The sequence below is a fragment of the Scyliorhinus canicula genome, chromosome 9, assembly GCF_902713615.1.
Source record: "Scyliorhinus canicula chromosome 9, sScyCan1.1, whole genome shotgun sequence".
NCBI lineage: Eukaryota > Metazoa > Chordata > Chondrichthyes > Carcharhiniformes > Scyliorhinidae > Scyliorhinus > Scyliorhinus canicula.
The window spans coordinates 140,676,720-140,696,472 of NC_052154.1; the positions used below are offsets into that span (position 1 = coordinate 140,676,720).

Here is a 19,753-nt window from a genome sequence, read left to right on the forward strand (position 1 = left end):
CCATCCAACACATTGACTATGCCAAGGTGCCAGCTGGACAGTTTCAAGGTGCCTGCGTTCCAGGAGGAGGACCAGGGAGCCATGCTACACTTACCCTGACCACCCAGGGGCCTCCGATGGCCCAGGAGACGTTCCACCTGGTCCACGTTTGTGTGGACCAGCACTGATTGGTGCCTGGCTGGAGCCTCCCTGGGGAGGCTGAAGAATCGAGGGAGGGCGTTGGATCCCGGGCAGGTAGGTTTATCCAAGTTTACAACCTACCTTCCCACACATTTGGGGTGGAGTTCCGACTCTGATATCTCGCAGGACTTTGGTGAGGCACAGAGGCTCTCGGGAGGCTTGCGGCAGGCATCTCTTGAGATTCTCTGGCCACGTTGTGCTCTCGCTTGTGCGCAACACGGTGGAGAATCGCACCCTATGTTTCTAAAATAAATTTTATTAAGTTACATTTCTTGATTTAGTTTCTGGAGATTTTAAGTGACATAACATGGGCTCCCCTCCCCCCACCCCTCAGCAATTTGATTCAAGAGTGTTGAAAGTTCAACTGCAGTCATTATTGAACATTAGTTCTATCTGAATCTTATAAAAACAAGCATGATGTGTGCCAACCATGTGGCTGCTCATCCTCATTGTTATTTGTGTTTGTTATTGGACTGGTCTGGCAATTCTGGGTATAAGAGGGAAGAGGAAGGCTTTGTGATATCATCCCAAAAATCATCTTTAACAAGATGTTACAAATAAATGCACACTCTGAAATTCAGAGTGCTGGCTGGAAATCTGCAGAATGTGGAGCAAGCCAGCAATCTTTGCCGAATCTGGTGGCTGAAATACAGCAATATTTGAAGGAAGTTATGGAGAAGGCCACTGCCCTTGCTGTGTTCTTCCCTCTTCTCACCTCGCACGCTAATTTTGTCCCTCTTTCCACACTCTTAGTTTCTTGCTCTTACTTTCTTTTGTGTGCTTTATTTTTTCTTTCTATTTTCTCTCTTGCTTCTCTTTCTCTCCTATTTCTCACTCCCACATTTCCTGCTCCGGTGGACTGTCTAACTGAAATCTTCACAGTTTGAACCAAATCTTTCACATCCTTTTTTTAAGATCACGTGTCTCTGATTTGCCCCAATTGTTCTTGAGCATGTGAGTGCTGTCAGCTGTATGGCGTGACAATAATAATCACAGTCAGCATTTTGTCAGTCATCTGAAAACTAACATTGTCGTAAGACCATTAGTGATTTGCAAACAGTATGGGGAAACTGCTGCTCATCTGTTGATCAAGTCTGTATCATGGGGCTGTTGACAAATGCATGTTCACACCAGCAGCTCCTCTTGTGTCTAAACCCAGAAGTGTATTGAGAGCATTCTAGAACTGTTTCCTCATTCACATGGAATGTGGCTTTGACTACTAAGGTTGTCTATCAATTTTGTTGGCTCCAAGAGTAAAGTTTCCAATTTTGTGCATTCTTGCAAGAATCTTCTTGCTATTACAGTATAACCTCCTTGGTTTACACTGAATTAGCAATATTTTAAAGAATCCAGCTAAGATCTTAATTTTTTTCAATACCACAACAGAGCGTGAATGAATCAACTTGAAGTCCAGTTGATTATAGGAAGTCATTGTTTACAGAACTTTGGCCACAGGAGCTCTCTTTAGCATTGCATTCTGTTTTGCTTCATCCTCCATCTTTATGGTTGGTGCTGTCTGAGCCAACACAAGCTATGACTAACCCAGCCCCCACCCGCACATATACGCAGCTACTTCTGACAGGACAAAGAACTTGTATCACTCACAGATGTGCATGTGAGGAAATTCGGTCCCTTTTTTCGCAGTCACCCTAAATGTGATCCAAACACGTGTGACATAGAACATACAGTGCAGAAGGAGGCCATTCGCCCCTTTTCTTCAGCTCAGCTTCCTACCTCTCTCGGGTCACACAAGCAAATCAATTCAAAGGCTGCCTGCCAAGGTGACAGGCCCCAATAACTGCTGCCGAATCTCTTACCTTAATAGCCACCATCACCCACAAGCACTCAGCCCCCCCTAACTAAGAATGGCCATGATCATTCACAGAACATCTACTGTAAAGTGATGCAATCTATGTTACAGCATGTACATATAAGAATCCATGCCCTGAGAGTGTATGTAAACTTTTTAGAAATTACAAAATTAAACTCCACCCCACCCCCAAAAAGAATGCCTCTTCAGAAATTCAACAACCTACAAAAATCTAAATATCCACCTTCTTTCTATCCCTTCCCTACGTCTTCAGTGAGCTTTGCACACTCACAGTGAGACAGAACAAACATCCGGCGTGAGACCTATCGAAGAGTGAATCTGGGAGCCGGGCATTTGAAACTTGGTGGGAATTCAGGCTGGGTGGGAAGAGGTGCTTTTTATCCCTAGATTTGTTACACTCAAATGTCCAGTGAGTAGCCTTGCCTTGCTGCAGGTGACTACAAGGGAGAGAGCTGATTGGTAAGTAGCAGGTAAAGCAGGTAAATTCTACACATCGGGAGTGAGGAGAAGTCTGGAGTGCAGTCTGGGAAGGTAAGTGGCATTCGTGTCTGTGCCTCTGTTTTCAAATTCTGGGCGGGAGGGAAACAGTAAAGCTGTGAGCTGATTGGCTGGTAGGAAATCTGTTAAATTTGAGGGGAAAAAATTAATTAATTTTTTTAATTAATTAATTAACTAGGTAGAAAAGTAACTAAACCTGAGGGCAGAGATTAGCATTTAGCATTTAATTTTACAGTAGAAATCTAGCACCAGGGGCCATATAGTTAATTGTAACTTAATCTAAAACAATTTAATAAGCATTTATTTTAAATTAATTAACTAGTGCTTAAATATCACTCGGCGGGGTGCAGTGCTCTAATTGTGAGATGTGGGACATCCGTGTTGCCTCCAGGGTTCCGGTTGACTACGTCTGCAGGAAGTGTAACCAATGGCAGCTCCTCACAGACCACGTGGTTCGATTGAAGCAGCAGTTGGATGCATTTAGGAGCATGCAGGTAAACATCATAGATCGGAGTTATAGAGACATGGTCACGCCCAAGGTGCAGGTAGACAGATGGGTGACTGCTAGAAAGGGCAGGCAGTCAATGCAGGAATGCCATGTGGCTGTCCCCCTCTGTTACAAGTATACGGTTTTGGATACAGTTGGGAGTGGATATCCTATTAGGGGAAGACAACAGCAGTCAGAACAGTGGCACCACAACTGGCTCTGTTGCTCAGCAGTTGAGGGAAAAGTGCAGGAGAACGATAATTATAGGGAACTTTGTAGTAAACGGCACAGATAGGCGCTTCTGTGGATGTGAGGACTCCAGGATGGTATGTTGCCTACCTGGCGCCAGGGTCAAGGATGTCTCTGAATGAACACAGGACATCCTGAAGGGAGAGGGTGAACAGCCAGAGGTCGTAGTACACATAGGTTCTAATGACATAGGTAGGAAGAGCGATGAGGTCTTGCAGAACGAGTTCAGGGAGTTATGCTGTAACCAAAAAAGCAGGGTCTCTAGTGTTGTAATCTCAGGATTACTCCCTATGCCACTTACCAGTGAGGCTAGAAATAGGAGCATAGTGCAGCCAAATATGTGGCTAAACTAGTGGTGTAGGAGGGAGGGTTTCCGATTTCTGGACCACTGGTATCTCTTCCGGGGCAGGTGGGACCTGTACCCGAAGGACAGGATGCATCTAAACTGGAAGGCCACCAATATCCTGGCTAAGAAGTTTGCTCAAGTCACTCGGGAGGATTTAAGCTAGTATGGCAAGGGGGTGAGAATCAGAGCGTTAGCTTAGAAGGTGCCATAACTGAAGTGGAAATAGAGAACAAACATAAGAGAACAACAATATCACCCTGTTTTCTCAAATGCAGTGGTCTGAAGTGTATTTGTTTCAACGCCAGAAGTATAGTAGGTAAGGCAGATGAACTTAAAACACATATTAGTACTTGATGTTGTGGCTATCACAGAAACGTGGTTAAAGGAAGGGCAGGATTGGCAACTGAACTTTGGAAGATATAGATGCTTCAGGAGAGATAGAGGGGTGTGTAAAAGGGATGGTGCATACTGGTTAAGGAGAATATTATAGCCATACTTTGGGAGGACAGATAGTCAACTAGGGATGGGGCAGTACTGGACCTGGTATTGCAGAATGATCCTAGTCAGGTGGTTGAGGTTTCACTGAGGGAACATTTTGGAGTGACCACAATTCTGTATGTTTTAGGGTACTTTTTGATAGGGATAAGGGTAACCCTCGCGTTATGGTGCTAAACTTGCGAAAGGCAAATTACGATAAAGTTAGACAGGAATTGAAGAATTTGGATTGGGTGCGGCTGGTGGAGGGTAAATCAACATCTGACATATGAGAGTCTTTCAAGCGACAGTTGATTAGGATTCAGGAAAGTCACGTTCATGAGAGAACGAAGGATGAAAAAAATGAAATGAAAATCGCTTATTGTCACGAGTAGGCTTCAATGAAGTTACTGTGAAAAGCTCCTAGTCGCCACATTCCGGCGCCTGTCCGGGGAGGCTGGTACGGGAATCGAACCGTGCTGCTGGCCTGCTTGGTCTGCTTTAAAAGCCAGCGATTTAGCCTTGTGAGCTAAACCAGAAAGGATGAGTATGGGAAGTTAAGGGAACCTTGGATAATGAGGGATATTGTGAATCTCATCAAAAAGAAAAAGGAGGATTTTGTACGGTCTAGAAGGTTGGGGACAGTCGAAACCCTTCAGGAGTATAAAGAAGGTAGGAGGTACTAAACCAGGAAATTAAGAGGGGTCATGAAAAGTCATTGGCACGTAGGAATAAAGTGAATCCCAAATCTTTTTATTCATATGTAAAAAGTAAGAGGGTGACCAGGGAAAGGATTGGACCACTTAAGGACAGTGGGAGGAATCTATATGTTGAGCCAGAGGAAATGGGCAAGATACCAAATGAGTACTTTGCATTAATGTTCACCAAAGAAAAGGACTTTGTGGGAGATGATTCTTGGGAAGGGTGTGTGGATAGTCTAGGTCATGTTGATATCAAAAAGGAGGAGGTATTGGGTGTTTTAAAAGACGTTAAGGTAGATAAGTCTCCTGGGCCGGATGGGATTTACCCCAGAATACTGAGGGAAGCAAGGGAGGAAATTGCTGGAGCCTTGACTGACATCTTTGTAACCTCATTGGCTACAGGTGAGATCCCGGAGTACTGGGGAATAGCTAATGTGGAACCTCTGTTTCAGAAAGGTAGCAGGGATAATCTTGGAAACTATAGGTAGGTGGGCCTCACATCGATAGTAGGTAAATTATTGGAGAGAATTCTCAACGACAGAATTTATACCCATTTGGAAACAAATGGACACATTAGCGATAGACAGCATTGTTTTGTGAATGGCTCATGCCTCACTAATTTGATTGAGTTTTTTGAGGAGGTGACATAGATGATTGATGACGGGAGGGTGGTGGATATTGTTTACATAGACTTCAGTAAAGCCTTTGTCAAGATGCCTCATGGCAGACTGGTACAAAAGGTGAGGTCACACAGGATCAGAGGTGAGATGGCAAGATGGATATAGAACTGGCTCGGTCACAGAAGGCAGAGGGTAGCAGTGGAAAGTTGTGACTAGTGGTGTTCCACAGGGATCTGTGCTGGGGCCACTGTTGTTTGTAGCATACATAAACGATTTGGAGGAAAATGTAGCTGGTCTGATTAGTAAGTTCGCAGATGACACCAAGGTTGGTGGAGTGGCAGATAGTGTTGAGGATTGTCAGAGGATACAGCAGGAAATTAATAGGTTGGAGACTTGGGCGGAGAAATGGCAAATGGAGTTTAGTCTGGACAAATGTGACGTAATGCATTTTGATAGGTCTAACATAGAGGGGAAATATACTGTAAATGGCAAAACTCTTGGGAATATAGAAAGTCTGAGATCCGAGTTTACAGGTCCACAGATCTTTGAAAGTGGCAACGTAAGTGGACATGGTAGTCAAGAAAGCATTCGGAATGCTTGCCTTCATTGGACGGGGCATCGAGTATAGAAACTGGCATATCATGCTTCAGTTGTATAGAATCTTGGTCAGGCCGCACTTGGAATATTGCACACAATTCTGGTCGCCACACTACCAGAAAGATGTGGAGGTTTTGGAGAGGGTGCAGAGGAGGCTTACCAGGATGTTGCCTGGTCTGGAGGGTGTTAGCTAAGCGGAGAGGCTGAATAGACTCAGACTGTTTTCATTAGAAAGCCGAGGTTGAGGGGTGAACCTATAGAGATCAAAAAGATTATGAGGGACATGGATAGTGTGGGTGGGCAGGCACTCTTCCAGTGTGGAGGGGTCAGTCACTAGGGGGCATAGGTTTAAGGTACTTGGAGCAAAGTTTAGAGGAGATGTGCGAGGCAGGTTTTTTTACACAGGGGGTGGTGAGTGTCTGGAACGTGATACCAGGGGAGGTTCTGAAGCAGATATATTAACGGCGTTCAAAAGACATCTCGACAAATACATGGATAGGGTGGGTATAGAGCGATACAGTACTAGGGAGTGCTGAGGGTTTGGGCCCAAGGTATCGCGACCGGTACAGGCTTGGAGGGCCGAAGGGCCTGTTCCTGTGCTGTATTGTTCTTTATATGATGTAATTGGTGAATTCGCTACTTCATTGCTTCACTAAAGTCTGTATTGTTCACTTAAAGACATTTAACATTTATTTATCTTTGATGACATTATAACCACATCTGATTATGCCCTGGCCTGCTATTCACACGTGGGCACTTGCCAGTGAGATTCAGATTTGGGAATATACACTGATCTTTTTTGCACTTTTAAGTCCCTCCAAGCATGCAAAGGAACAATTGTAGAGCTTTGGGGAAAGAGCAGAGGATGGGACTAATTGAGTGGATCTTTCAGCAGTGAGGCTTTTATCCTGTGTGTTTCCATTGTTCTATACACCAGTGATCCCTTGCTGAATATAACAATTAAAATGTAGCAGGCCTAGTGCATTTAGATTCTGAAGTTATGCACTTGTAAAAGATCAATAGTCTGGCTGATAATTGTCAATAGTTTTACTGGGCTGTTAACAAACACAAACAGAACCTTCCCGCTCCTACCACCAAGGGGGATCCAGGACAGGGTAGTTTCCAGAGGGTGGGTGGGAGAAGGGAGTGTCTCTGACATTTACAAGGAATTTATGGGGTTAGAGGAGACGCAGACCGAGGAGCTGAAGTGCAAGTGGGAGCAGGAGCTGGGAGGAGAGATAGAGGATGGTCTATGGGCAGACAAGTTGAGTAGAGTCAACGCGTCCACAACATGTGCCAGGCTCAGCCTGATACAGTTTAAGGTCGTTCATCGGGCTCACATGACAGTGGCCCGGATGAGCAGATTCTTTGGGGTGGTAGACAGGTATGCAAAGTGTGCAGTAGGGCCAGCGAACCACGTCCACATGTTCTGGACATGTCCGAAGCTTAGGGGATTTTGGCAGGGGTTTGCAGATGTCATGTCCATGGTGATAAAAACAAGGGTGGCACCGAATACAGAGGTGGCAATTTTCGGGGTGTCGGAAGATCCGGAAATCCAGGAGGAGAAAGAGGCAGACGTTCTGGCCTTTACTTCCCTGGTGGCGCGGAGATGGATACTATTGGCTTGGAGGGACTCAAAGCCCCCGAAGTCGGAGACCTGGATATTGGACATGGCTAGCTTTCTCTGTTTGGAGAAAATCAAGTTCGCTTTGAGAGGGTCAATGTTAGGATTTGCCCGGAGGTGGCAACCGTTCGTCGACTTCTTTGCAGGAAATTAATCGTCAGCAGAAGGGGGCGGAAGGGGTTAGTTTAGTTTAGTGTAGGGTGTAAATAAAGGTGGGACCTGTAAGGGAGGGAGATGGCTTTTGCACTATGTTTATAGTTTCATGTACATTGTTTATTTTGTTGTTGTAATACCAAAAATACCTCAATAAAATGTTTATTTAAAAAAAAACAAACACAAACAGAAATGCCAGATATAAAGCTGTGGGATGTGCAGTTCTGTCAACTGATACGTTTTGTAGCTAGCTGCTCGTGCTGCAACCACTGTTCCGTCAGTTTGATAAGTAAAACCACAATCCTATCTCTGTTCATTGTCATGGACTTGCAATCTATGGCACATTTTCACCAAAAAAGTCACTGTATCTGATATTTATATTTGAAAATCCTGACCAAGATGATGCAATTAATAGGCACAAGTTCTTTAATCTTGCATACAAGGCTTCAACTTAGAGTAAAACATTAGAATTCATATGCTAAAGACTTGGCTCCTTAAAGATATAATGGAAAATGCATTTCACTCATGCTTACATTGGGTCTAATATGACACATCTGATCTGTTCTTTCAAACTCAGAAACTGAAATTTCCTCTTATCGATTGCCGTTAGTCATCATTGCAGCATATGTGAAACCTATATGAAAGGTTGTTTCCTCTCCATTCCCTGCATATTCATACAAAAGTATTAGTGTTATCTGTAAATCAACAACAATTTCCATTTATATAGCACCTTTAATATCATGAAATGACCCAAAGCACTTTACAGGAGTATTCTGAAACTAAGTATGATACCAAGCCATATCTTAGATCAGATAGCTAAAATGTTGATCAAAGAGGTAAGTTTTAAAGAGTGTCTTAAAGGAGGAAAGTGAGGTAGAGAACCTGTGTAGCGAGGGTATTCCAGAGGTTGGGACCTAGGTGATGGACATCAGTGCTGGAGCAATTCAAATTGAGGGTGCACAAGAATGAGACATAGAGGAGCACAGATATCTCAGAGTTAGAACATAGAACGATACAGCGCAGTACAGGCCCTTCGGCCCTCAATGTTGCACCGACATGGAAAAAACTAAAGGCCATCTAACCTACACTATGCCCTTATCATCCATATGCTTATCCAATAAACTTTTAAATGCCCTCAATGTTGGCGAGTTCACTACTGTTGCAGGTAGGGCATTCCACGGCCTCACCACTCTTTGCGTAAAAAACCCACCTCTGACCTCTGTCCTATATCTATTACCCCTCAATTTAAGGCTATGTCCCCTCGTGCTAGCCACCTCCATCCGCGGGAGAAGGCTCTCGCTGTCCACCCTATCTAACCCTCTGATCATTTTGTATGCCTCTATTAGGTCACCTCTTAACCTTCTTCTCTCTAACGAAAACAACCTCAAGTCCATCAGCCTTTCCTCATAAGATTTTCCCTCCATACCAGGCAACATCCTGGTAAATCTCCTCTGCACCCGTTCCAAAGCTTCCACGTCCTTCCTATAATGAGGCGACCAGAACTGTACGCAATACTCCAAATGCGGCCGTACTAGAGTTTTGTACAACTGCAACATGACCTCATGGCTCCGGAACTCAATCCCTCTACCAATAAAGGCCATCACACCATAGGCCTTCTTCACAACCCTATCAACCTGGGTGGCAACTTTCAGGGATCTATGTACATGGACACCGAGATCCCTCTGCTCATCCACACTACCAAGAATTTTACCATTAGCCAAATATTCCTTATTCCTGTTATTCTTTCCAAAGTGAATCACCTCACACTTCTCCACATTAAACTCCATTTGCCATCTCTCAGCCCAGCTCTGCAGCTTATCTATGTCCCTCTGTAACCTGCAACATCCTTCCGCACTGTCTACAACTCCACCGACTTTAGTGTCGTCTGCAAATTTACTTACCCATCCTTCTGCGCCCTCCTCTAGGTCATTTATAAAAATGACAAACAGCAACGGCCCCAGAACAGATCCTTGTGGTACGCCACTCGTAACTGAACTCCATTCTGAACATTTCCCATCAACCACCACTCTCTGTCTTCTTTCAACTAGCCAATTTCTGATCCACATCTCTAAATCACCCTCAATCCCCAGCCTCCGTATTTTCTGCAATAGCCGACCGTGGGGAACCTTATCAAACGCTTTACTGAAATCCATATACACCACATCAACTGCTTTACCCTCGTCCACCTGTTCAGTTGTGGGACTGGAGGAAATTACAGAGATAGGGAGGTTCGGCCATGGAGGAATTTGATGACAACGATGATAATTTTGAAATGAAGTTGCTTGACTGGGAGCCAATGTAGATGAGTGACTAAGGCGGTTATTGAGGAATGATCCTAAGAGTTGGCAGGATAAGCAATAATTGGGAGAGTTGGAGAACGGGAGCAGCAGCTCCAAACTGTCTCCAGCCAGGTCATGTGGCACTGTGTATAGAGGTATACTATTTAACAACAGTATATCTTTATATAGTGCCTTTAACAGAATAAAAAAATCCACACTTCACAGGAGCGTTTTAAAACAAAATTTGACGTTGAACCATATAAAGGAGTTGAGGGAAGATAACCAAAAGAGTTTTATCAAAGAAGGAGTTTTTAAGGAGCAGTTTGAAAGAGGAAAATGAGATGGAGAGGCAGGCACATTTAGGTGGGGAATGCCTGAGATTTGGGCTTTCACAGCTAAAAGCATGGCAAGCATGCTGGAGTGATTACAATTGGGGTTGGTCAAAAGAAGCCAGAGTTAGAGGAGCACTGTTAACCTTGTAGAAGTGGAAATATAAATCATTAATGGAATATTCTGATAGAGAAAAATGGAATCAGGTGGAGGCAGTCCCTCCCAGCTCAACAGTTGTGGAGGGGCATTTGAGGATGGTGTGATTAACCATGTCGAAGGCTGCAGACAGGTCAAGAAGGACAAGGAGGGATAGTTTACCTGAGGATGGCATTTGTGACTTTGCTGAAAGCAATTTCGCTCCCATTGTTAGATCAAGTAATATTCAGAATACAATCTTGTAACCACTTTCAGCCCTTCCTTCCTCTTTTCATGAATCTCATGCTGTAATCTATTCCCCAGAGCCTACTAATCTATGGTTCACACAGCTGTGGGGTGGGATTAGAACTGGGATTCAGTGGTATTCCCTTTCATCTCTTTTGTCCATTGAGGTAAAGCAAGGAACTGCCATTAGGAATAAGGCTGTCTTAGAATCCATGGGGTCATGTAGGGTTGTATACAGCAATGCTATTGTATATCACAATCAAAATCTATTGTATAAGAGTATCCCAATTCCATGTACCAAACATCCCAATCTCTGTGTAGTATTCCTTGCTACGGAATTAGGATTTCATAGTTTTCAATCTGAATCTTTTCCAGTGCAGTCAACTCCTGCCATTCACAGTTTTTTGGGGGAAATATGTTTGTACTTTGTACACCTGATCGAGGTACAGTAACTCCTGACAAGTACCGCACTTCACTAAAAATGAAAGTCACAACCAGCAGAAAATATCTCAGAAAATTGATGACATTTGAAAAAGTTACAATCTTCGACTGAAAGATTGTGCAAGTGCTTTGTTGGCCAGGGAATACTATGTGAATGAAACTGCAATCAGCTATATTACAAAGTCTAAAGCAGTGATTTTCAAACATTTCTTTGCGGGACCCACTTTTACCAGTTGGCTGGCCTCTGCCAATGCCGGCCTCCGCCACACACCATTTTCACTTGCCTTTAATGTGACCGGTGAGCCTGCTTGGTCCTCACAATCTAACTTGCTTTTCATTCAGTGCTACATTTCTGCTAAGGACCTCAGCTGACGATGATTTAAATTCTCGATGATTTAAATTCTCGCTGCATCCTTCTGTTAAAAGGATCAAGAGGTTTGTCCTTGAACTCGCCATGCTTAGTCTTCAAATGCCTTTGAAATTTTGATGGTTGTAAACTCTGATTTGCCAGTAGTTCCCTGCATATGACCCACATCGGCTTTGCATCCTGAATTGCATTGGCATAATTAACAAAGCCATAGCTCAAGAAATCATCTTTATATTGCTTTGTTCCCGATTTCAGTTTTTTCTTTGTCTAAAACAATCTATCTTCAGTTCTTCACCGTCCTGTTGTCTTGCTTGCTCAGAACTAATCACTCCACCATGATTTTGTGGCAACGCACAGACGTACAGGGCACGTGATCTGCTCTCTGCCGCCGCTTCTGACAAGATGACTGCATTGCTTCATTTTAAAGCTGGTCGTGGCCGGCATTCTCAGTTTAAAAGCCGTTGCGGCCATCGGGCACTTCTCCCGCGATTGGGACCGCTGCAACCGATCGCTCCACGACCCTCCTGACACCCGCCTGCGGCCCACCCATGGGTCGCGAGCTGCAGTTTGAAAAACCTTGGTTTAAAGAAAAAATAAGAGTCAGTGTTAAGTGTTTCTGGGAGTTGTACTGCCAAGTTTACTATTGTGAGCAGGAGCGGTACACTTCAGAGGAAATTAAGCAGTTATTCAACGTGTGGGACGAACACCAACATTAAAGGAGGATCCCAGTTAATGGTTCAATCATTCAAAATCAGGCACTTGAATTGTGTGAGCTCATCGGGTAGGTATTGTGCTGGTGTCACCGGTGACGATGAAGGTGGAGCAGAAGGTGCTCTCCTTCAACTTCGAAAGGATTGTCGGCTAGCACAGGATGTTTTTTTGGTTTAAAAAGCATTATGGGCTGCATAATGAGAAGTTTTTGGTAGTGGGGGGGGGATGAGACGCTGCTTTGGCTAACCATGCAGCTGCAGAAATGTTTCCCAAGGTGCTGCAGGAATGCATTGAGGAGAAAAAACTACCAGGCAGAGCAAATCTTCAGCGCAGACAAAACTGACCTACATAGAACATACAGTGCAGAAGGAGGCTATTCGGCCTCGAGTCTGCACTGACCCACTTTAAGCCCTCACTTCCACCCTACCCCCGTAACCTAATAACCCCTCCTATCCTTTTTTGGACACAAAGGGCAATTTAGCATGTCCAATCCACCTAACCTGCATGTCTTTGGACTGTGGGAAGAAACTGGAGCATCTGGAGGAAACCCATGCAGACGGGGAGAACGTGTAGACTCCGCACAGACAGTTGCCCAGCGGGGAATCAAACCTAGGATCCTGGCCCTATGAAACCACTGTGCTAACCAATGTGCTACCGTGCTGCCCATACCTGTTCTGGACGAGGATGCCAAATAGGACCTACATATGAACAGAAGAAAAGATAGCTCATGGTTTTAATGTAGCAACAGATTGGCTGAAACATCTGCTATGTGACAACTTAGCTGGCTGTAAATGTAAACCAATACTGGTTTATGGTTCAGAAAAGACTTGAGCCTTCAAAAGGAAAAATAAATATCATCTGCCAGTCTTTTGGAAGGCTAACAGCAATGCCTGGTTTACAGCAATTATATTTAAAGGCAGGTTTACCGATTGCCATCTGGTAGGGAACTCGGCTGGGCTAAACAGGGCGTTCAGGAACTTTTACGCAGACTCTATCGCTCGGAACCCCCCATGGGGCCCGAGGGGATGAGGTACTTTTTGGATGGACTGACCTTCCCAAGATGGGCTGGGGACCCCGATCAGGGCCGAAGAAATAACTCCGGGCTTGAAGGCAATGCAGTCGGGTAAGGCCCCGGGGCCGGACGGGTATCCGGCGGAATTCTACAAGAAATTCTCGGGGATATTAGGGTCGTTGTTGGTCAAGATTTTCAATGAGGCGAGGGATAGAGGGGTGCTGCCCACGACTATGTCAAAGGCCACTATTTCGTTAATATTGAAGCAGGACTAGAACCCGGAGCTATGTGAGTCTTACAGGCCGATCTCGCTGCTTAATGTGGACGCCAAGCTGCTGGCCAAAGTTTTGGCCTCCAGGATTGAAGATTGTGCGCCGGATGTGATTATGGAGGATCAAACTGGGTTTGTCAAGGGCAGGCAGTTGGTGGCCAATATAAGGAGGCTGCTCAACGTGATTATGATGCCCCCGGAGAGTAGGGAGGTTGAGGTTGTGGTGGCCATGGATGCGGAGAAGGCGTTCGACTGGGTGGAGTGGGACTATCTGTGGGAGGTGTTGGGACGATTTGGATTCGGTAGGGGCTTTATCGACTGGGTTAGGGTGTTGTACCAGGCCCCGGAGGCTAGTGTTAGGATGACCACGGACTATTTTAGACCGCACCGGGGGACAAGACAGGGATGCCCCCTCTCCCCACTGCTGTTTATGTTAGCTATAGAGCCGCTGGCAATTGCTCTGAGAGCTTCAAGGGGTTGGAAGGGGCTGGTTCGGGGGGGTGGAACATCGGGTCTCGCTGTACGTGGACGACCTGCTCTAATATGCAGCATATCCAGGGGCAGGGATGGGCGAGATCATGGCGACTTTGGGGAAATTTGGCCGGTTTTCGAGATATAAACTGAACATGACAAAGGGCAGGATGTTTGTAGTCCAGGCGAGGGGGCAAGAGGGTCGGCTGGGGGAGCTACCGTTTAGATTAGTGGGGGACAGTTTTAGGTACCTAGGGATACAAGTGGCACGCGACTGGGGCCGGTTAGACAAGTTGAACTTGCCCCGGTTGGTCGAGCAGATGAGGGGTGAGTTTCGGAGATGGGATGCGCTACCGCTGTCGCTGGCAGGGAGGGTGCAGATGGTTAAGATGACGGTGTTACCGAGATTTTTATTTGTACTCCAATGCCTCCCAATTTTCATTCCGCGGTCCTTTTTTAAGGGGATTAACAAAATCATTTTGGGCTTTGTCTGGGTGGGTAAGTCTCCGCGGGTGAAGAAGGTGATGTTCGAGAGGAATCGGGGGGAGAGGGGCTTGCCCTGCCAAACCTCAGTAATTACGACTGGGCGGCCAATATTGCTATGATAAGGAAGTGGGTGGTGTCGGTTTGGGAGCGGATGGAGGCAGCTTCATGTAGGCGCATAAACTTTGGGGCGCTGATAACGGCACCTCTGCCATTCCTGCCGGTGAGATATTTCACCAGCCCCATGGTGGTGGCGGCCTTGAGGATCTGGGGTCAGTGCAGGAGGTACGTTGGAGCAGGGGGAGCATCGGTTTGATTCCTAATATGCGACAACCACCAGTTTGCCCCAGGGAGCCTGGATGGGGGGTTTCGAGTATGGCGAAGGGCAGGAATTGAGAGGATGGGGGACCTGTTCCTGGAAGGAAGCTTCCCTAGCTTGAGGGCGCTGGATGAGAAGTTTGGGTTGGCAAGAGGGAACGACTTCAGATATTTACAGGTGCCGGACTTCCTGCGCAGGCAGGTATCATCCTTCCCACTCCTGCCACTAAGGGGGATCTAGGATAGGGTAGTGTCTAGGGGATGGTTGGGGGAGGGGAGTGTCTCGGACATCTACAAAGAACTAATTGGGGCGGAGGAGACGCAGACCGAGGAGCTGAAGCGTAATTGGGAGAAGGAGCTTGGGTGAGAGATGGAGGACGGCTTGTGGGGGGACGCGTTGAGCAGAGTCAGACCCAATTCAAGGTGGTACACTGGGCCTATATGACAGAGGCCCAGATGAGTAGATTCTTTGTGGTGGCGTACAGGTGTGTAAAATGTGCGGGAGGACCAGCGAACCATGTCCACATGTTCTGGGCATGTCCAAAACTTTGGGGATATTGGCAGGTGTTTGCAGACGTCATGTCCAGAGTATTGAAAACAAGGGTGGCAATGAGTCCAGAAGTGGTGATTTTTGGGGTGAATTTACGGAAGATCCGGGAGTCCAGGAGGAGAAAGAGGCAGATGTTCTGGCCTTTGCCTCCCTGATAGCCCGGAGACGGATATAATTAGCTTGGAGGGACTCAAATCCCCTGAAGTCGGAGACCTGGTTAACCGACATGGCCAGCTTTCTCGGCCTGTAGAAGATTAAGTTCACCTACAGAGGGTCAGTGTCAGGGTTCGCCCGGAGGTGGCAACCATTCATCGACTTCTTTGCGGAGAATTAATCGTCGGGGGGGGGGGGGGGGGGGGGGGGGGGCTCGGGTAGCGTAGAATAGGGGATTAAATAGGCGCGTCTTGGAGGGATGGGTGTCGGTGTTTGGTATATTTAACATAGAATTTACGGTGCAGAAGGAGGCCATTCGGCCCATCGAGTCTGCACCAGCTCTTGGAAAGAGCACCCGACCCAGGTTCCACATCTCCACCCTATCCCCATAACCCAGTAACCCCACCCAACACTAAGGGCAATTTAGCATGGCCAATCCACCTAACGTGCACATCTTTGGACTGTGGGAGGAAACCGGAGCACCCGGAGGAAACCCACGCACACACAGGGAGGATGTGCAGACTCCGCACAGACAGTGACCCAAGCCGGAATCGAACCTGGGACCCTGGAGCTGTGAAGCAATTGTGCTATCCACAATGCTATCGTGCTGCCCCTATGGTTACTGTTCTTTGTACACTGGTTTTATACTGTTGTTTGTAATGCCACAAAATACCTCATTAAAATTGTTTGTTTAAAAAAAATGGTTTACTGATTGCCTCCTGCTAGAGGGTGGGACTAATCCTTGATAATGCACCTGGGTATCCACACACTCTTGCAGAGACCCAGCCAGATATTGACTGTTTATTTTTACCCTACCTCCACTCAAAAAAGTACAGTAAATCTTTTCTGTACTGTAATGTACTGCAATTTGTACTATTCTATATTGCAAGTTTTACATTGTTGTTATCTTCTTGCATTGCAAAACAATTTCTGCAGTAAAATCATCTTGAATTTACTCAAAAACACAGTTTTATGGTCTCTTTTCCTTTAAAAATGTCAAATTTTGGAATGGTTGGAACCTAATACACTCGCCCGGTTCAGGATTTCACCCTTCTCAAAACATCATGGAAACAGGCCCCCACGAACAGCTCAGGGGCCAATTTAGCTCAGCTGGCTGGATAGCTGGTTTGTGATGCAGAGCAAGGTCAACAGCATGGGTTCAATTCCCATACTAGCTGAGATTATTCATGAAGGCCCTGCCTTCTCAACCTTGCCCCTTGGTTGGGGTGTGGTGATCCTCGGGTTAAATCACCACCGGTCAGCTTTCTCCGTCAAAGAGGAAAACAGCCTATGGTCATCTGGGACTCTGGCAACTTTACTTTTACTTCTTACTCTGTTATGGAGTATGCCTAAGGTAGAGTGAGCTGTGCATTTTTGTGTTATGCTGTGTTTTAACAGCCATTTTCTCTTCCTCCCAACCTTTTTGCAGCAGAAAGACCCAAAAGAGGCCATAACAATTGCCATCTCGGCCCGCGCTCTCTTTGATATGGAAGAAGAACATGAGTTGTTCTTGTCAGAAGGACTGGAGACGTTTGAAAACTTCCAGCTCACCAATGAAGACGTACCTTTGAAGGAAGGCATTGTTTACCCATTCATCAAGGTAAGTTCCCATATATGTCTTGGGCTAAACTCCAGCCATTCTAAGAACGTTCTGCCCATCACAGTAATTCAAAATGGAATGTTGGCAACATTTAACTACTAAGTTTAAGATGTGAAATTCCTTTAAAGTTCTTTGCAATCCTTGATATATGTCATTGTCTATCTCAGAACAAGGCAGCAGCACGGTTCAATTCCCGTGCCGGCCTCTCCAACAGGCGCCGGAATGTGGCGACTAGGGGCTTTTCACAGTAACTTCATTGAAGCCTACTTGTGACAATAAGTGATTATTATAGGGGCTGTTTAGTACAGGGCTAAATTGCTGACTTTGAAAGCAGACCAATGCAGGCCAGCAGCACGGTTCAATTCCCGTAACAGCCTCCCCGAACAGCCGCCGGAATGTGGCGACTAGGGGCTTTTCACAGTAACTTCATTTGAAGCCTACTTGTGACAATAAGCGATTTTCATTTCATTTCATCTCATAGAATTTACAGTGCAGAAGGAGGCCATTCGGCCCATCGAGTCTGCCCCGGCTCTTGGAAAGAGCACCCTACCCAAGGTCAACATACCCACCCTATCCCCATAACCTAGTAACCCAATTTCATTTCATTTCAATTCAGCAAATACATCTCTTGCCGATTATTCAGATTTTTATTTTGTGAAATAATTTGATGTGATGAGCCATTTATAGATACCCATAATAGCTTTTGTTTTTATTTTCATGCCTAAAAACTGAGTATTTGGTAAATGGCAACAGCAATTTATAGATGAATGATCACTTCCACCCCCCATCCCCTCTTTGCCTCTCCACCCAGCCCTCCGATTGTAGCCCTATTTCCTTTCCTATATTGTCTCTTTCAGGCTATTCAGATGGTAAATGCTAGGTTACTGGCTAGAAATCCTGAAGAAAAGCAACTCTTTGAAATTATCCTTCTGTCAACTCACAGCGCTGAAGGTGGGGTGCGGATCATTAATAGTGTAAATTATTATGGTGAGTTGGCACACAATAATGAGTGGTTCACAACAGCTCATATCTGCAATCGTTCTTGCATACTTTAAAAGAGTTATCCTACACTCCCCTCTACTGTTGCACATTGTAAAGAAAGTAAGTCATATTTATGAGAATAATAACAATCTTTATTATTGTCACAAGTAGGCTTACATTAACATTGCAATGAAGTTACTGTGAAAATCCCCCAGTCACCACATTCCGGCGCTTATTCGGGTACACTGATGGAGAATTCAGAATGTTCAATTTACCTAATAAGCACGTCTTTTGGGAGGAAACCAGAGCACCCAGAGGAAACCCACGCAGACATGGGGAGAACATGCACACTCTGCACAGACAGTTAACCAAGCCAGGATCGAACCTGGGACCCTAGCGCTGTGAAACATCAGTGCCAACCACTGTGCTACCGTGCCATATTCTCATTAATTATTAATTCACCATGCAATTTCTTTTAAGTATTTTTACTTACTGGACTCCCCTTTTATCAATTTTGTTTTCAAAAGCCTGGAGCAGATTATCTTGTCAAGGCATTCCCCCCACCCCACTTGCCATTTTCAATATCTACTCTCTTCAGAGGCAATAATCATGCATGGGGACCTTCCAATATCATTCTGCGTGTGCAAGCATAGACAGTTAGGGTTGAAAAATATTCAAACCTGGAGTGTATCCTATTCAAGCTTGAATCTTTTCAAAAGTGTGTAGTTTCCAGCCAGGATCATTGTACCAGGATCGAGAGCAAAAAGGCTGCCAATCCTTTTCCCCTTTCGAGCCCAGGGATGCTGAAGTCAATAGCAGTTGCCCAACTACATGCAGCCTTGCCTGAAATCAATGATATCACTGGTGGTGTTATAATATCACCATCTTGCAAAATACTTCTCATTGTATGAATCCAGAGACATTGTACATTCCACATCAACATTGAGAGGTATCTTGCCAGGTGAGGGTGACAGTCATACATTAAAAAAATTCTTATTTTGTTTCAATCACTTTGGGGCATTGGGTTTCCCCGATCAGCTCTACAAATGTTCTCTTCTACAAATGCAGCACAGAATCATATAATCCCCACAGTGTAGAAGGAGGCCATTCGGCCCATTGAGTCTGCACCAACCATTCGAAAGACCACCCTACACAGACCCAATCCCTGCCCTATCCCTGCCCTATCCCTCTAACCCGACCCAACCTTTGGATACTTAGGGTAAATTTAGCATGACCAATTGCCTAACCTGCACATAATTGGAGTGTGGGAGGAAACCGGAGCACCCGGGGGAAACCCACGCAGACACTGGGAGAACGTGCAAACTCCACACAGACAGTCACCCGAGATCGGAATTGAACCTGGGTGCCTGGTGCTGTGAGGCAACAATGCTAACTACTGTCCCACCATGCCACCCAAGTGGTAAATGCAAATGTTTGAAATAATGTCATGCAAGAAGCATCACTGCAATATGTAAATACTGCAGCTGCGGAATCTCCCATATTAATGCCCTGAAATGTTATGCTGATGAGTTAGTCGTAAACATTTGCAGTTATTACAGTAATTATTTGAATGCTCTGAATATTTGTAATCCTTGGCAATAGGATGGCTTCGTCATGGCATGAAACAGCCTGATGCATGAAACCT

The 19,753-nt window shown here is 45.5% G+C and overlaps 1 protein-coding gene across 4 annotated transcripts in view; it reads left to right on the forward strand.

Moving 5' to 3' along the window:
* LOC119971748 (cytosolic 5'-nucleotidase 1A) overlaps positions 1 to 19,753 on the forward strand; it is a 72,302-nt gene that overhangs the window by 35,820 nt on the left and 16,729 nt on the right. For all 4 annotated transcript variants that reach the window (XM_038807786.1, XM_038807787.1, XM_038807788.1 and 1 more), the window contains 2 exons: positions 16,957 to 17,127; positions 17,985 to 18,114. In XM_038807786.1, the coding sequence (XP_038663714.1) occupies positions 16,957 to 17,127; positions 17,985 to 18,114 (301 nt within the window). The remainder of the gene's footprint in view (positions 1 to 16,956; positions 17,128 to 17,984; positions 18,115 to 19,753) is intronic.